This window comes from Terrapene carolina, unplaced genomic scaffold, assembly GCF_002925995.2.
Source record: "Terrapene carolina triunguis isolate 2854851 unplaced genomic scaffold, T_m_triunguis-2.0 Scaffold93, whole genome shotgun sequence".
Classification (NCBI taxonomy): Eukaryota; Metazoa; Chordata; order Testudines; family Emydidae; genus Terrapene; species Terrapene triunguis.
In genome coordinates, this window is record NW_020664444.1 from 9,769,532 (window position 1) to 9,786,274 (window position 16,743).

The window sequence follows — 16,743 nt, forward strand, 5'->3', positions numbered from 1 at the left end:
TGATTCTAAGGAGGCCAAACGGTTCTGGATTCCCTGTAACTAAACTCAAAGTAAATTAAACACACCTCAGCCATTTGGATGGACTGCAGCCTAATGTGGATCATGAGTGAAAACAATTGAAGACATTTCTTCAAACATATGCACAGCTCCACATTTATTTTTAATGATCCCTTGTAAATTATTCAATTTCTGCAAAGATAATGGTTGGCACAGCGTTTGGAAACCAATGAAACAGAGTTTAATTCCATTTGGAGACTCTTGAAAACTTGGTTCATTTTCAGAGGGCATACCAGGACACTTAAAGCTGCCTGTTATTAATTCAGCTCTTTACCACCCATATCAATTGTTTGTGAACAGAACTGTTTTTAACTGGGTGGGTACCACAGTCTAAGGCACACAATGGAATTAAATCCACTGGAAAGTGTGTTCTAGAGGTTATAGCGAGCTCTACCCAGGCCCCATCTCATGCCAAGGGCGGGATCATATTCCCTCTCCATCTCTCTTACCATCCTGCAGAGTAGTGACTGCTTCTGTCTCAGCACTGAAGTCACTATCTCCAATATCATTGGTTGCTTTCAGACGCAGCTTATAAGAGGTAAATGGGTTCAGCCTGTAAAACATAATAATGAGGATGAGGGACGAATTCTCTTCACAAGCTGTCTGAGACCAAACCTCTTACAAAGAACCTGCCCAAAGGCAAATGAAATTATTAGAATAGTCCATCTCCTTTTCAGACTCCTCCCTTTCTATCTGGCCTTGTCCTTCTTCCTAGTAGCACTGGATTTGCTCAGACTCTCCACTGTTGTCATCACCTTCTCAAATATCGACTGGACAGAGTTCTTAAAGACAGACATTCTGTGCTCTTGATGGTCTACAGAATAGTCATAGCTATGATTCACAGACAGATCTATGGTTGCTTTTGGTTCTGGAACAGGGCACGTCGTATTAATAATAGAATTCAGCATGTATATTAGTGTTTCAGAGCTTCAGAGCACTGTTCATATTTTATGTAATATATCCTCACAACACACCTGTGGAGCAGCTAAAGACTATCATCCTCATTTTACAGATAGGGAAACTGAGCTAAAGAGAGGTTAGATGATTTCCCCAGAGCCACCCAGTGAGTCAACAGCACAGCAGGCATTAACTCTGAGGCCACCAGTCTCCCAGTTAATCCTCTAGATCATGCTGCAAGATTGGCATGTTTCATTCCTATTCAATTTCAAGCTAATGCTATTCTCTGAAATATTTGGTATAGACAGTGACTGCAGATTCTCTACAGTTCTTCTGTATACGCATGGCTTTAAGATATGCAAAGAGCAACTTCCAACTGATATAACCTTAGCAAAGCTTCTTCTAGCTTTTCTGTTGACTCACCTTCAAGAGCATCAATTTCAGGGCTACAAGTTATGGGGAGTTTAGTTAATTAATTGGAAGTATCTGTCCACCAGCCAGCAGATGCAATTGTGACTATAGATCCAAAAAAACAATTGGGAAGGAATGTGTAAAGGGGTGAGCAGTCCCTCTGCACTCCTTTGCATCCCAGTGTGGTGTTGCAGGTGTGTCCCACCTTAATTTCCCAATTGGGCAGCAAAAGGTTTGCTTTATCAGCTCAGGGCAAGGAGAACCCAACACACATTAACAAAACAGCACATCCCTTTATAAAAAGGCTTCAGGATGGGAGTAATTACAACAAATTTCATAAGGTCCTCACCACTGGACCCTGATTCAGAGCTCCCAAAACTTGAAGTCCATAACACCAACCCTCTAAACCTCGTAAGGCTGGTCTGCTGGAGCCTGAGCAAAAACCTCATGCCACTTGCATGGCTTCTACTCTGCAGCTGAGCCTCTTCTTCTTATTTATAAAGCCCAGCCCTAGGGCAGGGCCTCCTTGATTACCCTCTAGGCTGTCCCAGCTGCAGACTCCAGTCTTTCCATTAGAGGGGTAGCACATTCCTTCACAGGATGATTAACCATTGAGGGATGGGCAATAGTCTAGTGGCACACAAAATATTGCTTTTCTAGATTCCCCCAGGAAAATGCTTTTAGCAAGGTGGAGAAGAAATGTTTTCCTTAGTTCTACCCTATTAGAAAACTGTCACTCTCCTTCAGCAACTTAAATGGTCTTTTTTGAAATACAAATCTTTGGTTTTCAATAATGATCATGTCAATTCCAAAATACATAGCTGGTCTCCTTGATTTCAGAGGCCTTGACTAGAAAGACACCGGGCATAATTCAGGCCTGATGTAACTCCACTGAGGACAATGCATCAGGTCTGCATTTGTCCTACAATCTTCAGGTTTTATTTTTCCTGCACAATTAGACAAAGGGTAGTAGCAATTTGTTTATGTCCCTGGGCACATGACTAATAAGTAAGAGCTCCTGCTATGCACCAGAAGCCACTGTTTGATATTTTTTTTAACAGGGAATACAAATCTACATCTTAACTTCTTGGACACCATATTCTCAGCATGCCAATGGCCTTTTAGATACAACCTTACTTACATTGGCAGGTCAGTGGGGGACTAGGACTGCAACGTGATTAACTTCTCATAGGCTGTCAATGGCTTCAGTAGAACTTTAAAAGAACTTTAATTCCAGCATATCAGGTAGGTCTACACTTTGAGCTGTGAGTGTGATTCCCAGCTTGAGGAATCAGATTCACGCTAGAACTAGAATGCTAAAAATAGAACGTTGGCACATCAGCATGAGTGCCAGGAAGGGCTAGCTACCCCAACTGCATTAGAATATCAGGGTTAGAAGGGACCTCAGGAGATCATCTAGTCCAACCCCCTGCTCAAAGCAGAACCAATCCCCAGACAGATTTTTGCCCCAGATCCCTAAATGACCCCCTCAAGGATTGAGCTCATAACCCTGGGTTTAGCAGGCCAATGCTCAAACCACTGAGCTATCCCTCTCCACCATACTTGTCCAAGACACTAACCATGTACTCAGGGTAGCCAGCCCCTCCCACTGGTTGCGCTGCCACAGCTACATTCTATTTTTAGCCCACTAGCTCTGATCAAGCTAGTGTGAGTGTCTCCCCTTGTGCTGAGAATCCCCCCCCCCCCCAGTGCTGAGACATACCCACTATCTCTCAGGAGCTAATTAAGGCTGGATAACACAGTTTAAACACTAATGTAATCTACACATTTCAGTATGGAAAATACAGATAAAATGGCCCTCATTTCCTCTGAAAAAAGGTCAAGGGCTCCCACAGAAATAATCACATTGCATTGATGGGGTGAATTTTAACATAAGCCTCTATTGAAAGTTCTGTAACTATTTGTATTTTCCAGAGCACTGGAGTCAGAGGGCTGGAAAAGATGACCTACAAGGAGAAACATTATGTTAAACTGACTGGTCTGTAATTCCCCGGGTTGCCCTTATTCCCCTTTTTATAGATGGGCCCTATACTTGCCCTTTTCCAATCCTCTGGAATCTCTCTCGTCTTCCACGACAGCGATTATCTTCTAAAAGTCATGGAAGATGGGAAAGATTCCAGAGGACTGGAAAAGGGCTAATATAGTGCCCATCTATAAAAAGGGAAATAAGGACAACCCAAGGAATTACAGAGCAGTCATCTTAACTTCAGTACCCGGAAAGATAATGGAGCAAATAGTTAAACAATCAATTTGCAAACACCTAGAAGATAATAAGGTGATAAGTAACTGTCAGCATAGATTTGTCAAGAACAAATTGTATCAAAGCAACCCAATAGCTTTCTTTGACAGGGTAACAAGACTTGTGGATGGGGGGAAGTGGTAGATGTGGTATATCTTGACTTTAGTAAGTCTTTTAATACTGTCTCCTATGACCTTCTCATAAACAAACTAGGGAAATACAACCTAGATGAAGCTACTATAGGGTTCCCAGAGAGTAATTATCAGTGGTTCACAGTCAACTGGAAGGGCATATCGTGGGGATCAGTTCTGGATCCAGTTCTGTTCAATATCTTCATCAATGATTTAGATAATGGCATAGAGCCTATAGTTATAAAATTTGCAGACGATACCAAGCTGGGAGGGGTTGCAAGTGCTTTGGAGGATAGGATTAAAATTCAAAATGATCTGGACAAACTGGAGAAATGGTCTGAAGTAAATAGGATGAAATTCAATAAGGACAAATGCAAAGTGCTCCACTTAGGAAGGAACAGTCAGTTGCACACATACAAAATTGGAAATGACTGCCTAGGAAGGAGTACTGTGGGAAGGGATCTCGGGGTCATAGTGGATGACAAGCTACATATGAGTCAACAGTGTAACACTGTTGCAAAAAAGGCAAACGTCATTGTGGGATGTATTAGCAGGAGTGCTAAGCAAAACACAAGAAGTAATTCTCCCGCTGTACTCCGCACTAATACAGCCTCAACTGAAGTATTATGTCCAGTTCTGCGCCACATTTCAGGAAAGATGTGGACAAATTGGAGAAAGTCCAGAGAAGAGCAACAAAAATGACTAGAGGTCTAGAAAACTTGACCTATGAGGAAAGATTGAAAAAATTGGGTTTGTTTAGTCTGGAGAAGAGAAGACTGAGAGATGACGTGATAACAGTTTTCAAGTTTATAAAAGGTTGTTGCAGGGATTAGGGTAACAAATTGTCCTCCTTAATCTCTGAGGATAGGACAAGAAGCAACGAGCTTGAATTGCAGCAACAGCGGTTAAGGTTGGACATTAGGAAAAACGTCCTAAATATCAGGGTGGTTAAGCACTGGAATAAATTGCCCAGGGAGATTGTGGAATCTGCATCATTGGAGATTTTTAAGAGCAGGTTAGACAAACACCTGCCAGGAATAGTCTACCTAATACTTAGTTCTGCCACGAGTGCAGATAAACTCTTGAGGTCTCTCTCAGTCCTACAATTCTATGATTCTATGGTCTAGTATACTAAACATTGGGGGAGGAGCCTAGAAATGGTTAACTCTGAATTAGATTTGAATCAACTCTGAATTAGATTTGTGGGACGTCCTTAGGCAAGTTACTAAACCTGTGTATCTCAGCTTTGCCACCTCTAAAACAGGTGCATAGTGACCATTACTTACCAGCCTCACAGAAGGGTTGCGAGGTTTCATTATCTAATGTTTGCTTAGTGCTTTGAAATTATAAAATATTTGGAATGGTATGTATTGTACTTTCTATGACACTCTGATGTTATGTAATACCTCTCAATAACACAGGACGTTGCCTCATGACTGATGGAAGAGGAATAGGTTTTCCATTCTTCATTTGGTAGCTCCCGCACTTGCACAGTGAAGTACCGTATTGGTGAAGATCCATCACTACCAGGAACCCATTGTAACTGCAGGCTCTGTGATGACACCTCAGACTGGGGTATCCTCAGCTCTCTGGGAGGCGCTGGCCGCTCTGCAATTAAGCAAACAATGGGTATTACTGTGGGAAGAAACTCAAGCTAGACAAATCTAGAGATGTTCATGGAACTTCCCAGATGCAATGCAACAAATTACTGAGCTGCTGCTTTTAAATTTGCTGCATGAAACAGTGAAGAAGACATTCTGTACCATATCTCACGTTTCAGTTGCAAAGAGGAGTGTTAGGAATGATCCTTGTCTCTCTAGGGAAAAAAAAAAGACACCTCTGGTTGGCCATGCCCTCAAATAGCCAGATCTTATAATCAATAAATTTTATATCTCTAGAGACCAGAGAACACCTTCACCCTCTACACACACCTCCTTGGACAAAGAGCTGCTCCCTTGCCCTAGCATACATGGGAGGAGGGTATGCGTCAGGGTGCGCTGGAGTGTGGTGGTCAAATTTCACTATGCCTGATCCCTCATGGGCCAGCAGCAGAAGTAAAGGAGACCACATTGTTACTCTTTCACTTGAGCCAGCTGGTCGAAGATCTAGAAACCACACCCATCTTCCTGTGGCTGCCGTTGCCCACAATGTCAGAGCACAGCTTGGCGGAGTGGAGAATTGGAGCCTAAGTGCCTCATTCAGCTCACTAGTCAGACCCTCCCTTCTTTCTTGCTTCACACTTATTGACCTTGAGCCTGCAGAGGCAAGACAGCTAGTCCCAGCGCAGATGGGGAACTCTCCAGAGCAATTAATGGTTAATATCTTTCATATGAGGTAAAGAATGGGAATGCAGGTGCTGCAAAAGGCAGTACCTAACAGTTTGAATATAGATCTCCTCTCCCTTGTCAGTGTATCTGCTCATCCCATTGATTTCAATAGAGAAACTCAATAGAGTGAGAAATAATTGTTTAATTGTTTATCATGAAGTTTATTGATTCTGATTAAAATGTGTGGCATGTAATAAAGCAGGAATTGATTGGAGACACCCACAGTGACTTGCCTTCAAGAAGTGATATGATTCAACTTAATCAGCACTTGTTTCCATAAACACACACCTCTGACTGCATGATTCTCCTAGCTTTGTATGAAGAGCACTTCATTCCCTCTCCCCCACCCCAACTCAAAACATTTCCTTTATGGCTTGGCATTTCTCTGCAGCACACTCTTGCTGACGCATGAATGCCAAAAGAATTGTAAGCTATTAGCCATACAGAGTCTGCAAGTGCCAGTAGTGTGCATCGCAGAGTTAAACGTAAAGGTCACTGTCTTGCACTGGCAGGACTAGACAGTTTCAGGGTTATTCTATTAGATGAAGTGAGTACCTGGTAAAGTCTTGTGGGGCTTTAATACTCTCATTTGGTAAACTTTGACTAGCTTGCAATTTTGGGCAGATCACATCTTGTATCCAGTTTCCCATGACAGGGTTTTAGTCTGTTGTTAAAGTCTTGATGACCCATTAGCATCTTCTTTTTTGTAAAAAAAAATTCCCTAACTGTTAGTAGGAAACTATTCCTACAGAGGTCCCCCATTACCGGAGTTTAGCCACAAGCAAACTCAAAGGTTAACTTTCCCACAGAAGTAACTAAGCCAGTTCACAAGACTCACAGAATTTTTTCACAGGCAGGGGCAAGAGTTTCTTGTTAAGTTTAACATTGGAGAATCTCAAGGCTCATCAGCTCCGCTCTAACCAGCAAGTGTCACTATCTGGAAGGGCATTATAGTAAAGTGTAAATCCAAAGGATCAAGAAATACCATGCTGTCTAGCTATAACTATTGCCATGAAGCACCTTGTGATAATTAAGTCATAACAAGCACCATATATATAAAGTTTTAGACTTGGATTTTCATAGGAATCTTTGTAGTGGGGGGTCTACCATGCCTTCGCTGCCTCCTGCTGGAGATGCCAGTGCCTGATGCTCCCCAGCTTAAGGAAAATCCAGTCAGGCTGGGCAATCAAAAAGCCTTCATTCTCCAGGGGCCTGAAAGGGCCAAGAGGAGACACTGGCCAATCGGGAGCTAGCAGTCCTGTTCAGAAGGCTTGCCTGCCTCACCTCTTGTAATGGGGGAGTGCTGGGACAGGAGAGGAGCTCCTAAGTGTTAACCCAGAACCCCAGGGCCAGATCAGGGCCTTTACTTAAAACACTGCAACAAAATAGATACCTTTTATGTTTACTTGTTAGTTGAAAGGTGCAGACAGCCAAATTTGGAGTTTGTTTATTGCTGAACCATTTCAAGACTGATGCTGAGCTCACAGCATGGGCTGTTCTAATCCAGCTGGGCTACCACTAGCCTAAAGGAGTCAGGTGTCAAATCCTAACTGAGTTTCAATGAGACTTGGATGCCTATCTGTTTTAAACTCCTTTGAAACTTCCATCTTTATTTGATATTAAGTGAATTTTATTAGTGGAGAAGTGAATATTCATTCATGAAAGCACACACTATAAAGACTTTCATATTCGTTTGTTTCCTAACTGAACAGCTGCACCTTATGCATTTCCTCTCATCTTATTGATATGAGTGTCACCATTTTTCTTTCTCTCCCAGACACACAGACCAGACAGCTGGTCTCAACTTTATGGGATACATGCAGGGACACGTAGCCAGCTATTAGAGAGGGAAAGGTTTTGCTTTATATAATGACTCTCACATTCAAGATATCCCTACGGGCTTGATGATAATGGAGAACATTGTTATTGCAGTGAAAGTGGGAATTATGCAGTGGGCTATTATGTGCTCAGCAACAGCTAATGTGCAGCGTTGGAAATTAGAATGGCTATTTTTGAGAAAGAGAATGTTTCCCAGGACATTGGGGTTCTCGTCTACACTTTATTGGAAAGTTCCATGCATTTTTTAACCTTCCACTTGGGCAACAGCAGTTATGGGTGAGGAGATCTCAGGCTTATCAGTCTGGAAGATGGATGGGACTGTTAGCATGTGTATTTTAAAAAATTTTCTACAGGTATTTTTCTTCCCTGGGGACGGCACCTTGATGCGACAAGAAAACTTGTGTGTTCCACTGACCCTGAGAGCTATGGCAGTGGAAGTTTTAACTCCTGGTAGGGCCACCCAAGCTGGACAGGTCAAATGGTTGGGACCAGACAAAAAAACCCCAGCCCCACTGGTCTTCCAGGTTGGGGGTGGAGCAATAGGCCAACAATGGTATGCTTGTAAAAAAGTTATAGAAACACAATAAAGTAGCCATTCCAGAAAACAGTGAGATACATAGGGATGGTGGAGCCTTGTTCAGGCCCCTCACATCGATGGTACAGGAAGGATTCAGATTCAGATCTAGAACTTGTTGGACAATCATATTTTATGAACTGAGAAATAAAATGCAAAATCCCCTAGTGTTGCACAGTCATGTCAGAACTAGGCAAGAGCCAAAGTCTGCAAGCTGATCCCACAATCGGCAGGAGGGCTACCAGTTGAACTATCAGGCTTGCTTATGTTGGGCTTTCTTGTTATTGCCTCCTCATGAAATGTGGTTCTACTCTGAAAAGTGATTCTGTATAATTGGTATGTTGGAGTTCCATGCTTATTTTTTCTCAGGCCAATCAACTTTTCTTAGTTTACAAGTAAAAAAAAAAAGTTTTTCTGTCAGATCCTCAGACTAAATTGAGGATCTCCAAGGCAAGTGGGATTCTTTCCTGCTTATGTGAAAATACCAGTACCAAAAATTCTACAGATCAGATTCTATCATCTCTTATTTTTTCTATAATATTTCTGAGGAACCCATCTCCTTGGTATTTAACTGGATTCAGTTACACCTGTGCAACCTCACTGTCACCAATGAGGTTCCACAGGTGTAAATTGAGGGCAGAGGTGACTCTGGATTTGGAATGTAGTTAATAATTCTGAGCCAGATTAAAATCTGGGGATGCCCTGGCAGTGTGCATTAGAGCCAAAGAATGGAATAACAGGGAAGTCCTTAGGTCAGAACTGAGGTGCAGTGGCAGGGCAGTGTGGGGGAAGCGTGCACAGTATCTGCTCACAGCTGCCTCTCCTAATTAGTGCAATTAATCTTCTTTTTTTCCTGAGACTGCTGCCTAAATGTTTTATTTAGAAGTTCAGCAAAGACCTGAAAGAAAATATCTGACTGCAGAAGGGGGTTGTACATGGTCAACACACTGCTTGATGGGAAAAGTTCAATCTCCAACAATCCATCACATTCATTGTACTGGTGAAGCCATGATGACTACAAGCATTACCCCTCTTTTCTGTAGTGATTACTGTGGCTTCCAGAGGCTCTCCCCAGCCCTGTCTGGTCTTGGCAGATGTCCGGAAGATGTATGCAGACTCAGGGCTGAGATCGGTAGCTGTGAACTGTCTGACTGTTGAGCCAACGTCCACTGTGGTGAACTTGTTAGGGCTGCTGGTTGCCAGGCGGTATGCAATTTGATATCCTGAATTCATAGCAACAAAAGCAGAAGAGCGAAGAGAGGTTAGGGTTGTTTTTCAATCTTTTAGTGGGGGAAAAATGCCAAGACTATTAGTTCATCCTAATTACTTATTTATTTGAAGGCAAAACAAAGTAATTCAGCTTTATAACAACCCCTCCCCCAGCCAGATGCAGTACATTATCAGGGAAATTACACACGTTGTGATGAATGGAAGGGCCTTCTGAGTATTAATCCACCATGAAACTCGTTTCACTTTTCATCCTTCACCAGAATGGGATATGAAAACAGTTTAATCTTTCCTGAGCATATTGGTACACTGAGAGAATGCCACAGGAACCAATAGAGTCCACACAATTGACTTTGACAGGCCAAGTCATTTCACTGAAACTAATCTCCCCCTACTGTTCCCCTCCCCCCGACACATACACATTTACCGCAGAGCAGAGCATGCCGATTGAGAATTTTTTAAAACATGGGCATTCAGATCGCTTAGGTACTGCAACTTTCCTATCTCACACACAGTTAATTCTCACATCTGTTTGGAGTTCTTTTTTCATCTTTCCTGCCCATGTGTAGACCTAGAATTCATGCTGTAGTTAATGCTACAAGCCTCTTTCTTTTAGTCACTTGGTGTTCCTGCTCTTCTCCTTCACTGCAGAAGATCAGGAGACTGTGGGGCCTGCTTGAAAAATACCCCTTATGCTGAAAAGCTGATACCGCACTTCATCTGTTTAGTAGATTCTGCTCTGTCGACTCTAATCTCCTCTCAAGCTTTTCTGATGGTTATGAGTTTACAGTGTATCACACATTATTAATGATCCAACTGTGCAAACTAGTGTGTCCAGGATTCTCACACACCACAAACAACAACTGTCCCCCAAAGAGAGAATACCAAATGTTCAAACCCATTCTGGAAATGCTAGCAACTGCACCAGGTTCTCTTTCTCCTGGAGCTCATTGGCAACTTTTAGTCCAGCGGCTATGTTCCAAAATCAATTCATACTAGAACTTGTGTGGTGCTCCGTTGTCCAAGCTGAATAAAGTCAGAACTGTTAAATGCTTCATCAAGTTACATGAGAGAGGGTAATGGCCAAAAAAACCCCACAAAACAAAACAGCTGAACTCAGTCGTGACAGATTTCTGCCAAACCTTTGCTGATCTTCTGAACTACAAACAGAATTAGTGTGCCTTTCAGAGTGAATTCTGTATATGAGTATGTGTATTATCTTGTGAACCACAGAATTTACCTGGGATACAAATGGTGTTATATGTGTATGCAGAAAGTGGTAATGATGGGGATGGTGTGTCACAGGGTGATTGGCCCCAGTAAATGAAGTAGGTACAGCTCCCGGGTACGAGAGCAGGTGCTCCCATTTGGCCAATTAGGAGGGATGCTTGGATTAGTCAGGAGACCCAGAGAAGAGAGCAGACTGGTTCAGTCAGGAAAGGCAGGTGAGAGTTGCCAAAGACCAGTGGGACTGGAGGATGTCCTGGAAGGAAGCAGAAGGTGTTTCCTGGGGAAAAGTTGAAGGCAAGGAGAGCAGCAAGAGGGGTTTGCTGGCTGGCATCTCCAAGCCGGAGAGCGAGGACCAGAGAGGGTTGAAGACAGGGGAGTGGCAGAGGAGCTTACCTGCTGACATCCCAGGCCTGGAAAGTTGAACTCAAGGTAACTATGAGAGCGCTAGGGGGAATGAAAGATGCTCCCAGCAGAGAGGCCATGGGGTTCCTGCTGGGAAGAGTGGGGCTACACTCCAGTTGGAAGGGCTGGGGTGGCTGTCCTGGAACAAGGAAAAGAGAGGACTGACAATGTCCAGGCATGATTGTCTGTGGCACACCAGTCTGTGGTATGCGGGGCAGCTAGGGGCAAGATGTCTTGGGTTTTAAGGACTATATACACTGGGTGTGGGAAATAGACTATTTGGGATTTTTGGTGGGGATGATTTGAGCTATGTTTTGGTAATGGTAATGTTGATGGACTAGAGGTTAAGTTTGCATGGAGTTATGGGGATTCTGAAAGGGGAAACTGAGGCAAATGAGACTGTCTTGCCATGGCCTGCTGCAGGGGGGTGATCCAGGTGGGGCCCCCTATTCCATGTTGTTACTGATTGAATTTCTCTTCCTTGTATTTCCCTGTCTTTTTCTTTGGAGGCTATAAAGAAAGCTGTGACAACTGTTAGCACTGGGAATCTGAATGCTGGTACTGTATGCTGCTGTGACCCGGAGTTTCAGACCCCGTGGCTACACAAGCACAAGGGTAGGAGACCAGTCTTCCTTGGTATTCAAATTACAGCAGGTGAAAAACAGAGAGGGAGCCAATGGTCTGAGCCCATATAAGAATAATGACATATACAGATGATAGACTGGAAGACCAACATTTTCAAACCTGAGTGCATAAAGTTAGGCATCTAAATAACCAGCTTGCTTTTCAGATTACCTGTAGCTCCAATTGAAGTCACTAGGGGCTGTGAGTTTGCAGTACCTCTGTACATGTAGCCACTTATTTAGGTGCATAAACATGGATTTAGGTGCTTAATTTTGGGCACCCAAGTTTGAAACTTCTGGCTTTGGAAAATAAGGTGAATAGTAAGAGCTTGGGTAGTTTCTCAGAAACATTATAGGCTCAGCTGAGATAGCACAGATTAGAAACCTGAGCGTGTGGTTTAAAGTGCTGTTCTACTATGAACAGTGACTGTAATATGACACGGTGAGGCTCTACATGTACTGTCTCTTGTAACAGGGTTGGCCATCTCCTAAGCACCCTTTCATGGCCAGAGCTTGCTTTGCAACATCCTACCTCTGTTTCCCTCTCTTCAGGGTCCCTTAAGAACGACACATAGATTTCCCTCTGGGTTAACACCACCCCTGCCACGGGCGGGTTTAGTAGCAGAAACAGTTCTTTGCCTGGGGTGTCATTAACACAGTTTAATAACAGAAATAGTTCTTAACAGACCACAGGGTCCTAAAATAAAGACCATGACCCTACAAAAGTCTATACTTCGCGCGGGTGTCTTCTCTCACAGGCACAACTTGCTCTTCTGTCCCAGACTGTTCTCACAGCCCATTCTCCCAGCTCTTCCTAGCTGGAGCTTAGCCTTTGGGCAGCAGCATCTAGGACCCAGACTTTGAGACTTAAATGTCACCTGGGTTTTCCCACAGGTGCCTCCTGATGCCTGGGCTCCTCTCTGACACACCCTTGATCTCAGGTCTCCCCTACAGAAGCCCTTCACACTCGCTGTAGTCTCTACAATTTCTCTCCCCACTTCATTGCAACCTCCGGCTACTTTTTATAGAGGAGTAATCACATAGATCTCTTCCAGGTGTTGGCTAGCACCCCTGTTACATTTCTCTGTGACTTCCCAATCAAATGTTTTCATTTGATGAGTATAAAGATGGTTTTCCAAGCTTATAGCCCTGAAATTCATCCTAAGATCTGAACATCAAGCTATGTACTTTCTGGCTGCTGCATCACTAATAAAGAGGGTGCAATTAGGGCTCAGTTAACAAGTGTGTTGATGACCCATGAGCCAGAAGACAATCCATCTTGCTCTCCCAAAGCTATACTGGTCTGCAGTGCTAACAGGAAATTTAGACTAACATTTTCACAGTTGGGTGACTAAAACTAGGTACCTAAACAAAAAATGATTTGATTTTCATAGGTCCTGAGCACTCACAACTCCCAGTGATATCTCAGAGGTACCCAACTTTGAACTTTCGAGCCTTACATTTTTCAAGCAAGTATATGTAATCTATCCCTTTTGACCTATAGTTCCGAGCCTCCCATCCGTCCTGCACTCATCACCATGGTATTTCAGCATCTTTAACACTAGAGTAGTCTGTCTTATTTAAAGTCCAGAGAAAGACAGACCAGTAGGAAGAAGAGGAAGGGATATGTTGTGATCGTTTCTGTTTCTGTACATGTACAGAAAGCAGAACTGAGAGCACAGATACAGGTGACCAGAGTGGGGGAAACAGTAGAAAGAATGCATTGCGGAATTTATACAGTAGCAAGAGCTATGAAGAAAGAGGCAGATAAGAAGTACAACAAGAGAAGAAAAGAAGTAATAGTAAAACAGCAAGACAAGGACCTGGAGGAAAAACATGGAATATTAAGAGAAAAGCAAACTCACTCTATCTAGTTGTTAAAGGGTAAGTATGTTAAAGGGCAAATTATTGTTAGGCACTTTTCTCCCTGTTCTAATCCCTCTGAGCTATAAAATAAAGTTATAAGTATTAGACATGAATGCAAAGAAAAAAGTGTATTACTAAATGCCAAGACTAATGATAGACAGATGTACAAATTAATCAAGGAAATAGATTGACATACAGGAAATTATAATAACTGAGTTTTTAGAAAAACAAATTCTTACTACTCTTAATGCTCGTTTAACTGTTAAGAAGATTAACATGTAGACTCTCTTGTGTCTGACAGCTATGCAAACTCCTTCAGTGCAATCTGAAAAAATACAAGCTATCGCCAGTCTCTCCCACATTTGTTTTGCTGGCTGGCAGTCTGGGAAAGCATTCCCCTTCTTAGTGGTTTCAAAAAGAGTTTATGCAACCAGAGACTCCAACCTTCTTCCCGCAGATGTTTCTTCAGAAGTCCAGTGTTCCTTCCCTTCAGTCCACCTACCACCCTGAGTGGAAGGCATATATGTTACCACATTTAAAGCCCAACTCACTCTTGTTATCACTAAAGCACCTGAAAGATAGTTGGAATCTGCATCTTTGGTTTCTTGGGTCACTCTCTCCTATGTCATCCTTTGATATTTCAGAGTACTCAGGAGACAGTTATGGAAGAGCAATTCTTGTCTTGTTTTTGAGTGACACAGAGGCAATATCTGAAGCATGGAGGTCTAAGCCACAGTCGAGCTTGGTTAAATTAAGCTGAAGTGAAATTAAAATGGTAAAATTATTAGGTTGATGAATTTTACAACGAAAGGATGGAAGAATGCAGGAAGAGTTGGGTAAAATCAAACAAGGCAAATCAATAGAGGTAAATGGAAAGTGTTCAAAGTGAAATTAATACATGCCTCAGGGCATTAAGAAGCAATGTAGCAATAACTGAAAGGAGCTACAAAGGCTCCTGCAGATGAACAAGGAAGCTCGGAAAGGAACAAAGGATAAGAGAGTCCCAGATATCTGGCAGAGAGGAGAGCTGGAAAGATTACTTAACAGAGTCAGGGAAATATGAATAAAACTTAAATGCAGAATGAAAAAAATTACACAAGGGTTATGACTATATGGCTTTTTTCAGATATAAGAAACCAGAGGGTCATGGGGAAAAAAAGAGTAAAAGCTTTAAGAGGTGGCTCAAGTAAGTGTTCTGGGACAGGAAGATATTCTAGAAGAGCAATATTCCAGATGGCCAATCACAGTATCCATGACAGATACGGCAATTTCCTGCAATATCTACACTGAAAATGCGGCAGTGCTTCAGTGAAGACACTACCTAGGTTGATGGGAGAACTTGTCCCATCAGTGTAGGTAATCCACTTCCCCATGAGGTACTAGTTAGGTTGCTGGGAGAATACCTAGGGAGAGGTGAATGAAAATTCCCCACATCCAGTTATGCAAAAGCCCCAGCCTTCTGAAGCTTTGCCCTGTGGAGAGGGCGATTGTCTTTGGATCACCTGTTATGTGAGGCCAAGATCAACGGCTCAAGCTGTATAAAGGGAAGATTGAACTATTTCTGGTGGTTCTGGTTCTGAATCTGATTTTGTAATGAACTTGTAGCCCCGGAAAAAAACAGTTGTGGGTTTTGAAGGACTGACACCTATCACAGCCTGAAGTTGGAGGTGGGGTGACTTCTTGCAAGCTTTTTAGCATGTGTCTAGGTACATTTTTGTTAATGTTTTCTCTGAATGCTTTAACCTTAAGAATAAATGTGCTTGCCTACAAAGAGCTGTGGTCATTTGTGACTGCAATTACAGCTGTTCATAGCCTCTGGAGAGAAGCAAAGTGCAGACGCTGGCCTGTTTAGGTAGTCTGGCTTGCTGGAAATATCTCAGTGTAGGCAGGGAGCTGTGCAGCCTGGAAAAAACCCTCAGAAGGGAGAGGAACACAGCTCTCTACCCAAGAGAGGTGATGGCTGAGGAGCCAGGACCCTTGAGTAGGAACACAGATGCAGTTGCCCTGAAGCTGTGACTGTAACTTTAAGGTGTTTTAGCCTTTTCCTTACTCTTTTCCCACACAGAGCCTGATCCTAAACCCACTACCATCCCTGGGGAGCCTTTCCATTGACTTCAGTGGGCTTTGGATCAGGCCCACAGTGCATAACAAAAAAGTAGATACATTCTTTAGGAATTTCTTTTTTTAAAATGTGCTTACATTTGCATGAGCATCTTTTAAAATACTTTTTGCGTATCTGCAATCAGTTTCATATGCCTGTGCTTTCTGAACTGAATAAAAGGCAACAGTTTAAACTGCCTGTTAAATGTTAGGTCACTGTAACACAACCACTTGATTCCCCAAAGCAAACAGGCAGGAGAATGACTACAGACAGTGAATACTAAAGCATCTTTCAAGCTCGTCACCATACAGAACCGACAGCACTGCTCACATGGCCGATAAACACTCACTAATTTGTCATAGAACTTAGGAAAAGGTGAATGATATTGAGACGTTACAGCCTGCCTGGTGCAGAAGCCATCCAGATTGTTTATTTTACCACTTTTGCTATTTAAGGGCCAGGGTGCGTGCAAATGCAATACAGGATTAAAATGTGAATTTGCAAACATGGATTACATCCAATTTTTGTTCTAATTCTCAGACGAGTTCTTACACACAGTTTTGCAATAAGCTTCAGGTAAATGTTAGACACAAGGATACCATGAGGAATACTAACCAGGGACTGGAAGGGTGCCGAATGAGCTCTCATTTTCAGTGAACCGCTCACAGATATGAAGAGCACATATCCATAGTAATGCATCACTTTGTTTAAATAGTATGTAAAGGAACTGTGTCTCATGGCAAGTGGGTGGAATGCAGAAAAGGAGGAAGCGTAGGGGCCCAGGTGGTTACTTCAACA

At 42.8% G+C, this 16,743-nt stretch overlaps 1 protein-coding gene across 1 annotated transcript in view; it reads right to left on the reverse strand.

The window, feature by feature from the left end:
- Positions 1-16,743, reverse strand: part of SDK1 (sidekick cell adhesion molecule 1) — a 628,797-nt gene that overhangs the window by 75,839 nt on the left and 536,215 nt on the right. The window contains exons 30-32 of the mRNA XM_029911274.1: positions 9,525-9,719; positions 5,163-5,364; positions 507-610 (exon numbers count right to left, since the gene is read on the reverse strand). Coding sequence (XP_029767134.1) covers positions 507-610; positions 5,163-5,364; positions 9,525-9,719 — 501 coding nt within the window. The remainder of the gene's footprint in view (positions 1-506; positions 611-5,162; positions 5,365-9,524; positions 9,720-16,743) is intronic.